The following is an 18,451-nucleotide window of genomic DNA, read 5'->3' as shown; positions in this document are numbered from 1 at the left end:
CTCCATCCAGTTGCTGTCTAAATAAGCAACAGATGAGGGGTTTACTGCCTGAAATTCTGATAGATACAGCAGATAGCTCCGATGCCTTCAGAAAAGCCAAGCGATTTCATCGAAGTTGGAAATAGGAGACAGTAAGGTACCAGTACAAATGCCACTGCTGTTTGTACCTCCTCATTCTTTGAGACAGAAACTGGCCTTATTCTAGTAGTGACTTCAATTGCCAGCTAAAGCAGTTGTAGCTTGGAACAAGTATCCAAGAATTTTCAGGAATGAAAAACAGAGTACTTATGTGTGATATGGCTCTACCATAGCCAGAAACACATACTGCATTCACCAGTCCAACGCAAACCGAGTAGGGGTAACAGTTTACAGACTACCATTAGGCACAGCAGTCAATACAAAGTAACACTTCCAGTAAACTAACTTTCTTCCTTCCCTCTCCCCCTTTTGTTTAGTGAATCCAATGGAAGTTTTAAGATTATGAAGATTTCTTCAGAAACTTGACAAAAGAAATGATTTAAAAGTCTCCAAAGAGATTAGAAGGATAGATGTTTGGTAATTTTCATCTCACTGCTGTAAGAGGAATGACAGAACTGAAGACAGGTCATGGATGCTCCACTCTGTGTGCCTTTTACATAAGGATAGCGGGCATTACTGGACATACAGAAAGCCTCAATGATTCCTATTATTCAAAATCCCCTGCCTTATGTATTATATGGTATATGTATACGCCCAAAGAACAACATTATTACATTTTCTTTTATGGCAGCACACTGACTTTTTACTTTAGTGATTAGACAAGATACTAAGGATGAGATACTAAGGGTGAGATTGAGCTTCACATTAAAGACACCTATATTTAAGTATCTATCCTCTCACTGTAGTCAATGGAGACCAAGCCCGTAAAGTTTACAGAGCATACCTAAAGCAGATAAGTAGTGGGTGGTTAGTCAAATAGCTCTCCACACTCTGTTGACTTCTCTATTTCCATTGACCACAAAGAAAGCACATATCACTCTCATGTTGACATCCAAAATAAGTGTCTACAAAATGTGTCTGAGACCCAAGCTTAGTGACTTAATTTTGGAGAATAATAATAAACAAAAATGAGTTTTTATCAGAACTGAACGGTGTAACAGGAACAGGTTAATCTAGCTTTACAACGTCACACTATTTGAATTATTGCATACGTGGTATTTTACAGAAATAATGAAATCTTAATGAGATTTCAATGTCATTCTCTCATATATGTCGGGAGAATTGAAGAGACAGAAGCATTTCAAACTCAATTATCAAAGCTATGCTAATAATTATGCACAGAAGCCTTCATGTATTAATCAAATTACTTATATAGTACAACAGTACTGTTACTGTATCTATATCCAGGGGGCATGGGGAATATGTGCATAACAAGAGCTTATCAACTTATTTGGACAATATTCAATTTTTCTTACTTGCTAGCTACAGAGAAACAGAAATTTAGCCACTTTTTATGCAGCAGTACAGCAATATACAATCACGTCCTCTAATTACCAGCTCACCTAGAATTAACATCACCGTGTCCAAGTTGCCCATGCTGCCCGTATCCAAATGTGTAAACATCACCATTCTCCATCAAAACCACTGAAAAACAAAAAATAATATTTTTCTGATATATGCACATGTTAACATGGTACTGCACCAGTGCTGGTTAGCTTTTTTGATCAGCACAGTTAACGATCCCTACTGAAACACTAAGAGATCTATAACAGATTCCACAACTCATCACAGCTAGCATCTCTATGCAGGGGTAGAGCTGTGTCATGCAGATGTTTTGAAGTGACTCAAAAATTCCTTAAAAGCTGTGATGTAACTCAGTATGTGACACACTTCGCTGTTGAAGGACAGTGTAGTAAGCTATAAAACTATACTGCAACTTGTTCAACCTTTAACACTCCTGTGTATATCCTTATTGAAAATTAAACACAAAGCAGTGAAAACACACATGACACCATTAAAAAATGAACAAAAATTCTATGCTATAATTAACATCGATTTATTTGTTTTTACCTGAATGATGAAATCCACAACTGACTTGTACGGCTCGCAGTTCACAGTCAAATCGAACAGCCCCTGGTGGATAGGTTGTGATTTTGCTGGCATCCTTCTCACCTCTTTCTCCACTTCCATCTATAAACAAAACTTATAATTATATCCCATGTCTTCTAAAAGAGTTGTATTAGAAGAATGAATAGAACAAGAATAGTCAATAACTCCCCACCCTGCCATTTATAAGGTAGGAGAAAGAATTCACAGAACAGTAAGAGAGACAGCTCAAAATGTGGCATCAAAGTAGATGTGAAAGATTACAGAAACTCTGCTTCTGAACCTACTACAAAGTTACACAGTGGAAAATATCACATCCTCTACAGCATAAACTTCCAAAGAGCAGACAAAAATGACCAGTGAAACAGGAAATTTAAATAACTTCACAAGTTTTGCTTAATAATCATCGCTTGCTTCCTTCAATAAAATAGCATTATGAAGTAGACAGAAAGCACTGTAGTTAAACTCAACAGGCACAGCGTGGTCTGTTTTTTTCAATTACTACTTGTTAAGGATTTTACTTGACTCCAACTTGGCCATATAGCCCTTGTTTTACAGAACTAACAATTACTTACGCAGCTCATTTCTAACAATGCCGACATACTCACTACTAGCACGCCTGTTTCCTGTTGATTTAACATGCATTTTTAGACATCATTTCTGTGATTTCTTCTAGTAAGTATGAAGTGCATTATTGGTTCCTAAAGTCAAACTGCCCTCCCATCAGATAAAAGCGCTGAAGTGACAAATAAGCGTATTATTTATAAACTTATTGAAAGCCACTATCTTCTCCAGAAATCTAATAATTACACTATAATTAATCTATATGGTCACAGGGTCATGAAGGAAGGTGGTTTCATAATACTACCAGGAAACCAACAGACAACATGCTCATCACCATTAAAAAACCTATACCTGTGTAGAAAGCAGGCAATGAAAGCTCTAAAGAAAGTACATTTTCACAATTAAAAATTTCATATATGACTTCAGTCACACTGTCTCTAGCATAGAAAAATGAGAGAAAATACATGAAGTGAAAAATAACTGCACAAAAGAGATTCCACATTCTTTCTGTGATAATTCTGACTGATTACTGCTTTATTAACAAAATTGATACACAGAGATAATTGCTGCTCAAAGCATTCAAGGTGTTGTTAATTTAGATCTATATTTATAATTTCTACACGTTTTCCTGAATAATCATTAGTGGAAGTCTGAACTCTGACACTTCATTATTGACTGTGTGCAGCACAGCACTTACAGACTTAAAAACCTTTTAAAATTTAATTACAGTTTTATACATATTGCTCAAACTTTCTTTCCTTTTTATTGCATGGAAACTGCTGATACAGTAAAGTCATTTCAGCACTTTTATTACAAGCCACTTTTAAAAAAATCTTACTGTTCTGGAAATAAAGCTATTTTCTAGTGATGACCGAGTACAGAAATTACAAGACTCTCCATGTAGTTTATATCTGTAAGGGAACAGTGTGTATAGCTGTTAAGTAATGGTTTTGAAGAATCAGGTAAAGGTAGAGCATAGGTAAAAAGTATCCCTTTGAAAATGTGGGTGCCCTTCATCAAAAAGAATTACACTTGCACTACAAGTTGGATATATGTGATATGGAGACATGGTAAAGGAATTGTCTGGCTCTCAGAATTGCCATGGAATTTTTGAGGTTTTTCCAACAGCTTCAGTTGTGTACCACCAGACTGCATGCAGATTAGAAGAAATGTTTCTGAAGGTCTGTCTGCAGCTTTTTTTTTGTATTAACAACAAAAGCAGATACAGAGACAGAACCACTATTTAACAACAACAAACCCTGAAAATACAGAATTTTTCCTCCTAGTCAGGTAATTCTGCCTTAACATGCTTCTAGTATTTTAGTTAACAATTTGGCTATTTCTCAAATACAGTACCTTTGAACTTTATATGCCTACATTTGCATTAAATTCTACATGCCCAAGTAATCAAGAGATGGTTCTAAGGGCTAATATCGCCACGAGAATTATTTATTCAGCAAGCAGCCTACTTACTGCTTCCTTCTTTCACACAAGCTCTTTGGACAGGAGCAGAAAAACACTGACTGTTCTGAAAGCCTACCTGTGGCCCCTGTCTCCCCTCCTTCCTCAATCATTGATGACTGTAATGAAAAATATAAGCTCTCCTACTGTGCAAAGGCACTTGGACAGTCATCTGACAGGAATGCACATGTCCAGTAAGTATGTGTCATGGCTGCATGCACTTCCTACAATGAAACGAACTAGACACACAGCAACCATGTCACCTATGCACAGTCCTATTAACAAAATTTAGCAGAAGTTGTATTCTGGCCATGTAACAGTGGCATATCAAGTGATCTGCAGACACTTGACCAGGTACATGTGCATTTCCTGCCTCACTGTACGAAAAACATATTGCTCTTAAGTGCTTCAACAACTACTAGTAAATAGTTGAGGATCGCTGTTTTCTCAAATGATAAACATGTGATACTGCCTTTAAATAAAAGATCATGTAGAGACAAGTACAATCACATGAAAAATTTTGCAATTCCTTATCTACGAAATAAATTTATTTTAAAAGAAAAAGTTTTACAGAGTTGGCATTTTCAAATTGCAAAGCTAACTTCTCAAAGCCTTTAAGAATGCAGGAATGGAAGCAACTGTCTTCCATATGTATCTATCTTTGCTTACGTGTGGAATTTGAAAATGGAAAATGGAACTCCTCTCAGCCGCCTTTGCGTGGTTAGTAACTGTCTCATGAGTTTTGAATCGGCTGGATCTTCAGAACTCGGTAAGCACTCTAAAATAATTTATGTGTGGTAAGTACAACACCCTTGTAACTAAAAAAAGTAAGATGCAGCTAGTCTTGTTTAGGGGAAAAAGCGTCTTTTGACTAAAACATAAAAAACTAAATAGAACATCACTACTTACTTTTAGAGCAATACTTTTGGGCTACACTGTTTATCTGTATAACTCCATTACATGGCCAATGCGTATCATATTTTTCTAGCAGCACTGGCTATGAGAACCAAGTTCTGCAAGCTCTTACACTTAGAGATAAGGCTGCAAATAAACTGGGTCATCCCCTTTCCTTTCAGTACTTTCAGAGAGTCAATTTTTTTCTTAGATACATAAGTGGAAAGGTGGACATAGAAAGTTTATTTGCACATGCCTTGAGGAACAACTGTAACTATGGAGATACACGCCTGCTTTTCTTCAAACAATTGTGCACATATTCATTTCATTAGAAGTAATATCAAAACTGTTTCTAAAAGAGAAGCATAGAAAGAAAGACTACTGAAGCAGACACTCTTCTGGTTGAGTGAATGGAACCTTGTAAGCAGAGCAAGTTAGTACTTCCAGTGTTATCCAGCTGGAGTATCACTGAACAGAACCTCTGACTCTCATCTCTCAGAGAGAGAACCACCAAGGAAAAGCTCCAAAGTGCTTCCTGCTGTCAACACTGAGGCATGGGCTCCATGAACAACTTCACAATGATGGGTTTTCATCTTGGTTATCTTATATAGTTGGGGAAGGAAAGTGAGATAACTGGAAATACAACCAACCCCCCTCCCGACACACACACTCCACTTTCCTTAGAAAATTCTTAACTCCTGAAGACAATTTTTCCATCTGTGAAACATGCTCAAAAGTTCTCTTGGCTGATATTGCTACCACAAAAAAACACTGCTTTCCAGGAATAAGGAAAAAGCTCATTTACTCCCAAGATCAAGTGAAGTCATAAGCTACAAATGAGAGCCCTGCTGGCAAAAAAAACCCCAACATTGTTAGAGAATGGCATCTCGAAGCTTTGGTCCAGACCCGTGCTAAAACATTGCTAGTGTTCCTCAGCTGTAGTAAGAGTCATGTTATTTCATTTCTCATTGACCATCTTTGGAAGAGGAAAAAAACACTTCTAAAGATGTTAAATGTGTTTCTTCTCCTCACAGATGAAAAGCTTTAATGCAATATGACTGCACGCAAAAAATTCTTAGAATAACTTCCTCTTTATACCACGTCATTTGCCAACAAATCTTTGTTCAGTTCAGCAGTTATTATCCAAATAAAGCGTTATCACTCAAGTTACCAGTTAGTATCTGCCATGTTTAACCCTCACAGGATATTCCGAATGCCTTAATATCATCTATAGGCTTTATAGACAACAACATTACTTGAACAAATGAGCCTGTGACTGCAGCTTCTTGGCTGTCCATCACAGGCTTCAGCTGAAATATCTGTAAACCCATATTATAGCTACAGTGCAGGGGGGAAAGAAACCTACCTCTGGTCATGAAAATCATCCATCCTATGGGGGCAGGAAGAAAGGTAAGTCCATTGGATCCTTGAGAGGTTGCAACAGAGCTTACTTGAGCTTATAGGTGAAATTTGATATGCAAAAATCACACATAACACTTATGACAATGTGGTAATAAACTTGCAGTCTAATTACAGCTCAGTAATAACTGCGTCCTGAATTTTTGTACCAGTATTGGCTTACCTGTCCAGCTCAGCGAAAAAGTAAATGCAAACAGGAATTTACTGGCTAAATAATTTATTCCATTATCTGACCTGGATGCAAGTAAAACTGCAATACTGAGCAATGGCAAAGCACATTCGTTATCTCCATGTACTTATTTTTCTATGCTATATGAACGCAAACCAAAAGAAGTGCATTTGACTGAGCGTGTGAATTCTTAGGTATTTTCTGTGACTAGGATAGCTTGCCAAATAGAAACCTATGTTTTGGAGGAGCAGAGATCCACCTCTAGCCTCTTTCCAACAGTGGACAGAAATGAGGAAAGCTACTTTCAATGTTTTCTTGAACTAGGTATTCAGCTTTAATTCACAGATGGACAAAAAGGCATACATTTATGAGTTACCTTATTCTTCACAGATACCAAAAGAACCTTACAAAATAACAATAACTTTTCAAATAATTTAACAAGTGTAACTTCTGGAGCAAGTCATTTAAGTGATGGGTTTCTTTGAGAGACAAGGAAGCAGCAACAATTTCTAAACTCTCGAGAATGAATCAAAGCTCATATCAAAGCTATACTTTATCCACCTACTCAACAGAGGGAATTTCTTCAGCAGTTTCTTCTTCCTCTATCAGCTCCTGCTGGTCCTGCTTCGTTTATGATTTGCAATACTTCACAGGCATAAGTCTCCATTTGCAGTATATGACATGAAGAGTTATTCCTAACCTCTTCAAAATTCTGGGCAACTTCATCTAATGAAATTTAACCCTCCAAAAAGAATTACTGAGTGATGGGGAAAAGAGAGGTTGGTACGAAAGTTGATAAGGAAACCTGAATGGAGAGGCAGATCTCCTAATAGCAAAAAAGGTATGTTATAAAGAAAGTCAACTTCCTAATAATAGTTATTAACAAATAAATATTTGCTGTCATGATAACAGATGACAACAGCTGCTGATTATGTATGCTTGTGAAGTTTGACATACTCTAGCATTCTTCAAGCCTCAAATTACAAGAAAGTCCCTGTCTAAAGCGTCTCTTTATTGATGTCAGTGTGTAAAAACCTAGTAAGAAAAAGTGGCTATGAAACAGGTTTGGGGCAACTTTTATCTTCTTAAGAGCAAAAGTCTTGAGCAACACGTCTTCAGTTGTGTTTTTAACTTCTTTAGGAACACTTAGCACATGAAAACAAGGCTATCAGACTATAGATATGTTAATATGAAACACAGAGAGAGTCCAGTACCATTCCCTTCTATTAAGTCTTAGATGCAGGTTTTCATTGTCAGCTGGCTTTCTCCAATGAGTGCTTCAAACTACCTTATCCTTCAGATGGTGCATTTTACAGTTAAAAAGTAAATTACAAGTAAATTTTCTTGAACATCTGAAAATTTTGTATTAGCATTTGCAAAATAGTTGATATATATATATATAGCTTGTTCTGTCCATGCAGGTTCAGCTTTATCTAGCCTTTGTCCTTTTGAGGGTATTTGGTTTCATATTAGAACATTTTTTTCACTGCCACTACTCCCAAATACAGGAAAATGGTGGCATTTGCTTGCAGAACCTTAACTGACTCAAGGAGCTTACTTTGTTTTTAATTGCTACTCAGTTCATTTCTACAGTTGAGAAAATTCTACAGACCTTCATTAACCTTTTTTACTCAAATCCCCAGTGATCACCAGGTGCTGGAGATGCAGAGTAGGAACTCACTACCTCATTAAAGAATGAGGATAAAGCACAAGCTCATTTTTATTCTTAGTGACAAAGCACTCCATGAATATCAAGAAGGTGGTACCTACTCCTTTCTATCTATACTTGTTCTGGAGACACAGACATAGATCAGAAAGATTATGACTATGCTTAATATGGATTTTCTGTAATAACAAGGATCTTGATACACAGACCCTATAAATGTGAAATGAGTAGATGACAATGGCAAGCTTCCCAGAAAACGGGAATTTTGATGAAGCTGAAGGAGTTTTCAACTGGGCAATTCCACAGAAGAATTACACAAGTGAAAAACATGTAGATTTGATTATATGTACAAGTATATATCAAATATACTTTTTAAATTAGGCCATAATTATCAGTCCTGAAGAAGCTGTTCACATTCAGGTTTAAGTATCATTATCAAGAGAAGTTCTGCAGCTGCAAATGGAGAAGTAGGAACAGGTACCAGCAAGTTTAGTACTGGCCTCATCAGTACTACCAGTCAAAATAAATTTTACTTGCCCAAAGATCTTGAAGGTCTGCTTGGTGTGAAGAGTTACAAGAGTACTTTAGCAGCAATATCTGAAGTAAGAATGCCGGTTTGGAAAGCATCACATTCAAAAGTAAAACAAAAGAACATGCCAATTTCAACGTTATAGTGTCCTTTTACTGAAGTCAATGTCTATGCCTCAGATTGCTTGATTATTGTTTTTACATTCTATTATAGTAAAAGAGGCAGGCCTTTTAAGATGAGGTATACTACTTATCTTTTTCACGATTCCCACCTTCCCCATTACTTTGACAACAACCCACTTCACCAGTTTTCCTTTTCCCTTGGAAGCTCTTCCAGAAGTTAAGGGGCATTTCTAGTTTCTAGTAATTTATGGTCATCTTTTGAGAAGCAATCTTCTGAGGCAGAGAGGGTCTCAAAGTTTACTTGTAAAGATGTTACAGTCTTCCTTATCTGTTTAGCATGAGAGAAAGAACTAAAAGAAACCGAATGTTTCTTCGCATACAGCCTTCCTCAAGGCAAAATAAATGTTCAGTTCTACAGAGCATATCTGACAAAATCTTTCAGCACAATACAGACCTTTGCATTGTTCTTACAACTCCAAGAAGCAATGTAAACCTCAAACTGACATTAACGAATATACCTCTTGTAAGGGGATACTTGAGTTGAAGTGAGCTCCGACTACTAACACATGCTAAAAAATTACAGAAGTAGGCGGGATGAGCATAATCCTTTACGCACTTGCCTATGAGGTCAAGGACTTGCAAGCAGTACAACTAGCAGTAGTATCCAGCTCAAGAATACTGGTCATGAGCAAACCGTTACTCAAATGACAGCATTTGGTTTCTGTATATTTTGTCTTTCAGCATCCAGTCTCTCCCAAGGAGATTATGATAGGTTATTCTATTTAATCTAACAAGACTTAAAGCTCAGATGGTACGTTTTCCAAATAGATTGAATATATCTTATACAAAGGACCAGATTCTGCTTTCATTTCCACAAAATAAACTTAAGATGATTTCATGATCCAGTATGTTCATAACTAGGTAGGCCTATCACCCAAACACACTGAAATAATATCCCAAAAGACTTAAAACTGTCATGGAATTTGTCTGCATACAGGCCTAATACTATCACTTAACTTCTGTTAATTCAACTGAAATGCCATTCTAACAATTCTTTTCATATTTACCTATTCTTTAAAAAATAGTTCAAACGTTCTGGGTCCTCACCATTTTATGAGCTATTTACTTCGATCAGGTCTGTAATCTACATTTTACATATAAATATGTACGTACAGACACACCTATATACGGATACATACAAGTGTCCTGGTTTCGGCTGGGATAGAGCTAATTTTCTTCTCAGTAGCTAAAATAGTGCTATGTTTTAGATTTAGTATGGGATTTGGTATGAGAAGAATGTTGATAATACACTGATATTTTTAGTTGCTGCTAGGAAATTAAGGACTTTTCAACTTCCCGTGTATCGCTCGTGTACGGGTACACAAGCAGCTGGGAGGGAGCATAGCCAGAGCAACGGGTCCAAACTGGCCAATGGAATATTCCATATCATGCAACATCATTCTCAGTATATAGTTGAGAGCTGGCCGGGTAGCTGGCTCTCTCTTTTCAGGGATGGCTGTTTCAGGATTTTCTCTCCTCCAGGATCGTTAGCCAGAGACAGGCTGGGCATTGGTCAGAGGGTGGTGAGCAGTTGCACTATGCATTACTTGTTTGTATATTCTATTATTATAATTATTATTACTATCTTATTTTATTTCAATTATTAAATTGTTTTTGTCTCAACCCACAATTCTCTTTACCTTTACCTTCCCGATTCTCTCCCTGACTCCCCAAGGGGTGGGGGAGAGTGAGAGAGCAGCTGTGTGGTATTTAGCCACCTGCCATGTTACAAACATGACAACAAACTATGATCGGATTTGATACAGCCCAACTTTAGTAAATTCAGTTGAAATTTTTAGTAATACACTGCCTCTTCCCTCCCCCCCCCAAAAAAGATCACTTATATATGAACAAATTACACATTTAGAAATGCAGGGTGTAATGAATTGGCCTTCCAGACATACATAAACATCAGAAGTATCAAAGATACCTCCTTATTTACATCCTGCAAAAGAATGTTTATCTCAAGAATACTGCAGCATAAAACCTGTACTTTGATTTGTATTATAAATGTATATTTGTATTTGTAGCTTTTGATTCAAAGCTAGTTAAAAAAAAAAGTGTTGTTTACATTATTTTAAATATTTCATTTCTAAAAAAAGGCTTCTTAAAAAACAACATACCTATGAAAAAATTTATGCTAGAATTAACAAGTATGGAATTGGTATGTTAAAGCAATCACCCCAGATATACAACACAAAGGTTCAAAAAACCAACACAAATGCAACACAGCAGTTGAGTCACTGAAGGTGTTCAAGTTTCCTACAGTAAAATGAAAGAACCTTAGCAAGGAGACAGCATTAGAAATGAGAAAAGACACACAGAAAGACAACGCATATTTCACCAAAAAAAAAGGGAAGAAAAACAAAAACGATGCAGACTACCAAACATTTACACTTTTAAAAAATGCCAACACTTAAATGCGTTTTCTTTCTCCTCAGGTAACAAGATACTAACAAGAAGAAAGGCAGAACCCATTTTGTGCAGTTCTGTGAAAAGACAGATTCAGCGCATGGAAGAAGTGATTGGGAGGATGGGCTTATTTCCACCCTAGCCAATAAGGAAGACCAAATACCTTTGTGCTTGTCCCGTTTATGCTTTAGCTGTGCTGGATGGGGTCTGATTCTGGCTAGAGCCTGTTCTCGATGGTTCATAAAAATAGGACCAGGAAATACAAGGGGGCCTGAGGAGAAACATTTTGCACATGCATAGAAAAGCTCACAAAATGGAAACAGTGTGTTAAACAAAATTCAAATTAAAAGCAATGAAAAAAATGAATCATAATTATACAATAATCTTGTTTCCTTAAATTCAAAAGGCCCTAAATAAAAGAAAGTTGATAATATTTGATAATAACACCAAAATATTGTGCGAAGAAACAATAAATATCCCACAGTGACCATTTTACCTGAACTTCTAAGTATGCAACTGTACTCCAAGCAATGGAAATACAGCAGACTCACACTGGAGTAAGATTTGATAGCAAATATCCATTAGTGTATTTAATATTTAAAAAGATTAATTATTATGCCTTACATCCTACAATATTACATTCAAAAATACTAATTTGCAACAATATCATATCAATGCTAACTTTAAAAAACATAAACACAACTGTTTTTAATTACTATATTTAAAATACAGAGTTATCACTTGTAAAGAAAACAGCTAAGAGCACCTGTTCCTTGAAGAAAATTATTCAAATCACATACTTTTTATTGTCTGTTTACTAATTTTGAAATCTATTTAAGTTATTTTTAAAATATTTACCATCTATGTAAAGGTCTTCAAAAGAAGATTTGTATTTGAAGAAAGCAATGATGTATGTATTTAAAATTTTCTCCACACTACTTTTTCTTTTTAAAGTCTAGAGCTAAGCAGTGCTGTATTAAGTTTAATTGAGGCTGATTATATGTAGATCATGGACCAGAAATTTGTTCCTTAAATCTGTATTTTTCCTCTGCTTTAAAGGTTAAGCATGCCACCAAGAATTTTTGTGGAGGCATCTCCTTCTTCCAGAAGTCTCACAATGGAAACCACGAATCAGGAACAACTCATTCTGTCAAGTGCCACTGTCGCCATTCCACAGGTTCCCAGACCCAGTCCTTACATGGAATCAAAAAAAAACCCCCAAAAACCACTCCCCAAAACCCAAACCACCCTGAATCAGGCTTTGTGTCACGTTATAAAGAGCTTATGTGAAACTTTGAAAACAAGTATTCCTCCTCCTTCCTCCAAATCACTGATACTCTATTTCCTTAGCTGAACTTTATTGACAAATTAATATAGGTTAACTTTTCATAAATGCCCATTGCCTCAGGTCTCCTGCTGTCAGCTTTCGTCCATTAGTTCCTTCACTAATAGTAAACAGTAGGGAAAGAAATTTAAGTGTAAGTTAGGCCAAATCTATCTAGCTTTAGAACCTTCAGATGAAGAAACCTGTCTTCACACAAAGTTGCCAAATTTTAGCATTAACTTAAAAAAGAAAATTGAAACTGTTTTAAAAATCTACTACTGCCTTTCCCCCTAGCTTTGAGATTCTTACACATGTTAGCTAATATAACGGTCAAAAACCTCATTAATCATGTATGTTTCTACACATACCATAAATTTTTTGTTTTGGTTCCACTGTATTTATCTGGACTCTATCTTAGAATAGGTCCCCTTGTTAATAAAGAACTCTTTCTGATGATCAAGGATCTTTATTTGCTTTTCCTTTACCTTCATCTTGCAGATTCTTCCTGTAGTTGTCTTGCTATTGCTCCCCCTTTTCACAGTCTCCTCTCAATTGAAGCTTCCATTTAATAGATACATTTTTGGTAAAAGTTACTTTCTGCCAGACCACGTGCTGTGTTTAATATCCTACTTCCCAGTGTTTAGACTAGCATAAAAAAATTATACCACGCTTCCCCTCTTTCCAGGTTGGAGGGGAGATCTGAGGAGTATACTGAAGCAGGCCAGGAAAAGGCAAGAAAGCAGAGAGACACAAATGACAAGCAGATTATGAAAGCTAAAAATGTTTGAAGGACAAGAGAAACAGGGGAAAGCTGGATGAAAAACAGGAGAAAATAAGAAAAAAAGAAGAAAAAAAGTAATGGGACTTGCTTACTGAGAAGTTCCTAATGAAATGAAAAGCCCAAGAAACAGAGAATGGACATGACAGTATGACAGAAATGAAAGTCTGATTAGAAAAACTGCAAAAAGAGGTGCAAGGACTGCAAAGAGTGCGGTTTGAAGTGTGTGGATCTAAGATATTTGTGGTTGATCAAACAGAAGATGCAACCTCTAGATAACTTAGGCAAAAAATTCTGAAGTTCCAGAAAATTCCTGCTCAACAAACAGTCCAGGGGATGAGACACACCCCTGAAGGCAGCCTTTGGCATTTTAGTGCTAAGAGCAAAGATGGCAAAAAAAGAGAGAATTTCAGGAGGCCACAAGGAAGTGAAGTACATTAGGGTGAGTAAAAGAATTACAGGAGATTTCGGAGATAGAGAACAGTTAGGAAGCATAAAAGGCTGTCAGCTCCAGCATGGGGCCTTACAGAATTACACCTTATTGCAGTCTACAACTACCTGAAGGGCGGTTGTAGTGGAGTGGGAGTCGGCCTCTTCTCCCAGGCAACTAGCGATAGGACAAGAGGACATAGCCTCAAGCTTCGCCAGGGGAGGTTCAGGTTGGACATCAGGAAGAATTTCTTCTCAGAAAGGGTCATTAGACATGGGAATGGGCTGCCCAGGGAGGTGGTGGAGTCACCATCTCTGGATGTGTTTAAGAAAAGACTGGACATGGCACTTAGTGCCATGGTCTAGTTGACATGGTGGTGTCAGGGCAATGGTTGGACTCGATGATCCCAGAGGTCTCTTCCAACCTGATTGATTATGTGATTCTATGGTGCTAGCCCACGGCTGCCTTTAGCTGTCAAACCACTCATTTGAATTACACTCTCCTAGTCAAGATGACAACTCTGTAACAGTATCTAACCCTCTGACCAAAGCAGGATTTATCTTTGCTTCTGGATATTGCTATATACTCTACATTCCCACCTATTATGTAAAGAACCTGAATCCAAAATAAAGTTAAATGCAATATATCTCCATTTCATAATAATTTGTATCCAATCCATGTAACAGGATGCGCAAGTCTGTCACCCTCTTTGGCTTTTTATGCATGCTAAATCTCTAACACGACCATAATATGATAGGAAATATCTACATTTATTACATTTTGTTAGGAAATATCTACATTTTCATTTTCTAGCAAAATAGAATGTATTTATTAAATAATGCAGTGGACTACAGGAAAACATACACAATTAATATCCTACATGCACTTATGTGCTTTTGCATTCTTGGCCATCTAAGCACTTAGGCAGAACTATCAAAGAATTTACTATTTGATTTGAATTTATATTACACAGATTTTTATTTCTTCTAGTACCTTTCCCTAAACAAACGCTATTTGGCAAGTGTGATTACAGAAGACTGAAATACATTATCTGAAATGGTGACTTCTACACCAGTGCACTGAATGTAGCAGGCTACCTGAAAAAATAGTACACGACCGCACAACTGAAGATTGTATCATGAGGAACATTCAAAAGCACTCTAAGTTAAGGTTGCACAGGGAAGTCCTAGGTTGGATGGCACTATATGTTGTAAAGATCTATTTTTGGTTTCTGGAATACTTGTAAGAGAAAAAAACAGACAGGTGTTAGAGTTTTGTTTGTTTGTTTGTTTTAAATAATAAAATAGGGAGGAAAACCCCTAATACAGAGAAGTAGTTATCTAATAGGTCAACAGGTGGTAATTTTTAAAGAAAACTATTTCAGCAAATGAAAGTGGAGACAAATGTTTAGTTTCAGTTCCACTAAAAGTGAAAAACATTATCCTGATGTAATGTCCCACCTCTATAGCCTTAAGGGAAACAAAACAACATACCTATGAGGCAGGGATAATAGTTAAGGTACATGTTCTTTAAATATTTTTCAGACTATGAGTAGCAATTTATTATTATGGCAGAAATATTCACACAGAATGTCACTGGGCTGTGCAGGCAACAAAGGTTAATTGCAGTTTGCTGCTTTTGTTCAAAACACTGAAAATAAAAACAAGATGCGTGCCTCTTCTTGTGCTCTTGAAGCTCTTTTATACTGACACAAATCGTACAAATCAGATGTGGAAGAAAAATTATTATGGCTTTTAATGGGGGGAAAAAAAGAGATGCAGGCTAGCAGATACAAGCACACAGGGCAATTTGGGTGTGATAAGAGAATGAGATGGAACTAAGTTTTATGATAATTGTAATTTTGGCACTTTCTTCTGAACACTTGACTTCGTATATACTTTTAAATAAATGTGAAAGATGCATTTCTGTTTATGAACACATAAGGTAAATTAAAACATTAGATATAAACCAGAACTGTTCTCATTGGGCCTGCTGCAAATCTGAGTTCTAAAACGATAACAGAAATACAAATGTTTCTATTTTAAAAATCATTTTTTAACACTAATCACCTCTTTCAGATAGAAATCACAAACTCAAATACAACAATATAATTTCACAGAATCATACCTGCTGGTCATTAAGGACAAAAACCTACAGCTTCCTCTTGAAAGCATTCTTAAACAGGAAGTTATGTATGGATTTGATACTGTTTCAAGTAAAAAGTTTTTTTTTTGTTGCTTGTTTTTGGTTTGTTTAAAGAAACTTTGAAACAAATGTAACCTCCAGGTCCTGAAAGCACTATTTAAACATACTTGGTCTCTCTCATGCAAAGAAAAGCATAAGAGCTCTCAAGAATGATGCTATTCTTTCCACCAACTCATAGAAAACTCCAACTTTTTAATCTGATTATGTAAATCAAGATTAATTATAAAATCGAATTTTCATATCTGATTATGTAAATTGAGATCTTTACATATTTGTGAAACACTATTCCCAGCTTTATCACATAAGTTATTCTGAACTGAAACAGGAGACTAATCTCCAACCCTTCCAGCTAGACATTCTCACTTCCTCCAGTAGCCACATAGGTATAGAATTTCAATGTTCTTTTGATACAGAATATAATATAGATGTGTACAACAAGCTGTCCAGCAGTATCTTTTTAGCTACAGTCCCTATACACCTATCAAGCCAACAATAACAACACATTCCTGATATTGATCACCTGATACTCTGTTAGATCCAAAACTTTTTTTTTATTTTTTGTTTTAAGAGACAGGTGGCATACAAAAGGGATAAGCTGCTCTGGTTCTACTTCTAATAACAGAAATGGAAGCAAACAAAAATGTTTCTCTGCTTCTCTTTTCTTTTTATTTGCCAACTGACATTTACCTCCCAGCTCTGTCATCATTACCTTTCTGGGCTGAACAGCAGCAGCTTTCAACAACATTTGGGCATTCAGTGAGCATTTAAGAAAAAATGATTGTTAGCTGTACGTAATATTTGCAAGCAGTATGCAATGCAGCTCCAACACAACCCAGACAAAGGAAGAAAAAAGGCTTCCCCTGTCCACCTCACAGCTAAAATTAACCACAAATATTCAAAGAAAAATAAATATTCCATCCTTTTCCACATGCATAGGGAACTATAAGCTTTCTCTTCCTCGTTCCTCCTTATTTGTGGTAAGACCAGTAACATCTTACATGCAAGTGAAATAAAGCCACAATTTGCCCCACAAGGTTCAACGTTATGGAGTCGAGGAACTAAGTTTGATCACAATGCGCATTCTGCATCTGAGTAAACACAGTATCTAATTCCTAAAAGGAGAATCAAAATGATATTTACTAATACAGCAGGAACTTGAAGCTCATAACATTCCAATAAACTTGTTCCGCTTCTCAACACACAATAATCTCACCAACTACATCATCATGCTTCACTAAAATATTATGATTTATATCAGTCTAAATCTCTCAACTTTAATAATTTACCAGATTAAGACACTGAGGTATTTTAAGACAAGAGCAGCACTGAAAACCTATTAAGGTACATATTTTATTTGTGTGAAAAATGAGCAATAATTCCCAAGGTAGATAATACACAGGGCAAGAAAATTTTGAAATGATGCAGTGTTTTGTTTTGTTTTGTTTTTTAATTCAGTCAATATGTCAATTTTTTCATGCTATTCAAATACAGGAAAGTTCACTTCATAAAACAAGAAATTCTGCTTACTATTATACAACAGAAATTCAATAATTTATAATAATAATTAAATAATTCATATTATAGGTAACTAGCACTGGACAGGCTTGCAGTCATTTCAAGTCTTCATATAAAAAGGCATATAAACTCTTATTAAAAAAAGTTTTAACATCTACATTTTAAAAAACTATTATTCAACTAGGAAACAGCAAAAAAATGAAAATTGACTACATGAAAGTAGTATAAAATGCTAGTCTTCACCATTAAAATTCTGATTCTTATGAGTAGACTTTGTTAAACATATAGATTTTTCACAATTTTCCAAAAACATGTTAAATAATATAAGCTAGCTATTTAGGTTCTGATTTTTGTTTGGTTATAGTGTTGGCTCACTGGAGAAAAACTAATTAATTTCCATTCTTAGAAAATAGACTAAGGAGTTTGCTTAAACTATTCAAGCCTCTCATCAATAAGAAAGTCACTTACCTCTTCCTTCTTCCAATCTATGTCTCCTATTTACACGTTGCCGCTTTTCTTCTTGCCGTAACTGAAGGTGTTCTTCAATATTAACTCCAGGAACAGGGACAGCTACATAGATTAAGAAAATAAAATATGTAAAACCATCTTTAAAAACTGTCATGATGGTAATAAACCCTTGTGCTGGTTTTGGCTGGGACAGAGTTAACTTTCTTCATAGTAGCTAGCATGGGGCTATGTTTTGGATTTGTGATGGAAACAGTGTTGATAACACACCTATGTTTTAGCTGTTGCTGAGCAGTGCTTACACAGTCAAGGCCTTTTCTGCTCCTCACACCACCCCACCAGCGAGTAGGCTG

At 36.1% G+C, this 18,451-nt stretch overlaps 1 protein-coding gene across 14 annotated transcripts in view; it reads right to left on the bottom strand.

The window, feature by feature from the left end:
• Positions 1-18,451, bottom strand: part of MYCBP2 (MYC binding protein 2) — a 204,691-nt gene that overhangs the window by 124,748 nt on the left and 61,492 nt on the right. For 12 of the 14 annotated variants that reach the window (XM_068395507.1, XM_068395508.1, XM_068395513.1 and 9 more), the window contains 4 exons: positions 18,102-18,203; positions 11,545-11,652; positions 2,050-2,169; positions 1,542-1,623 (listed from right to left, as the gene is read on the bottom strand). In XM_068395507.1, the coding sequence (XP_068251608.1) occupies positions 1,542-1,623; positions 2,050-2,169; positions 11,545-11,652; positions 18,102-18,203 (412 nt within the window). Of the gene's footprint in view, positions 1-1,541; positions 1,624-2,049; positions 2,170-11,544; positions 11,653-18,101; positions 18,204-18,451 lie in introns of those variants that run through there. The other 2 variants (XM_068395511.1, XM_068395521.1) reach the window with 2 other exon arrangements.

The sequence above is a fragment of the Nyctibius grandis genome, chromosome 2 (assembly GCF_013368605.1).
Source record: "Nyctibius grandis isolate bNycGra1 chromosome 2, bNycGra1.pri, whole genome shotgun sequence".
Lineage (NCBI taxonomy): Eukaryota > Metazoa > Chordata > Aves > Nyctibiiformes > Nyctibiidae > Nyctibius > Nyctibius grandis.
The sequence above is the reverse complement of the archived record's forward strand: the minus strand, read 5'-3'. Positions and strand labels throughout refer to the sequence as shown.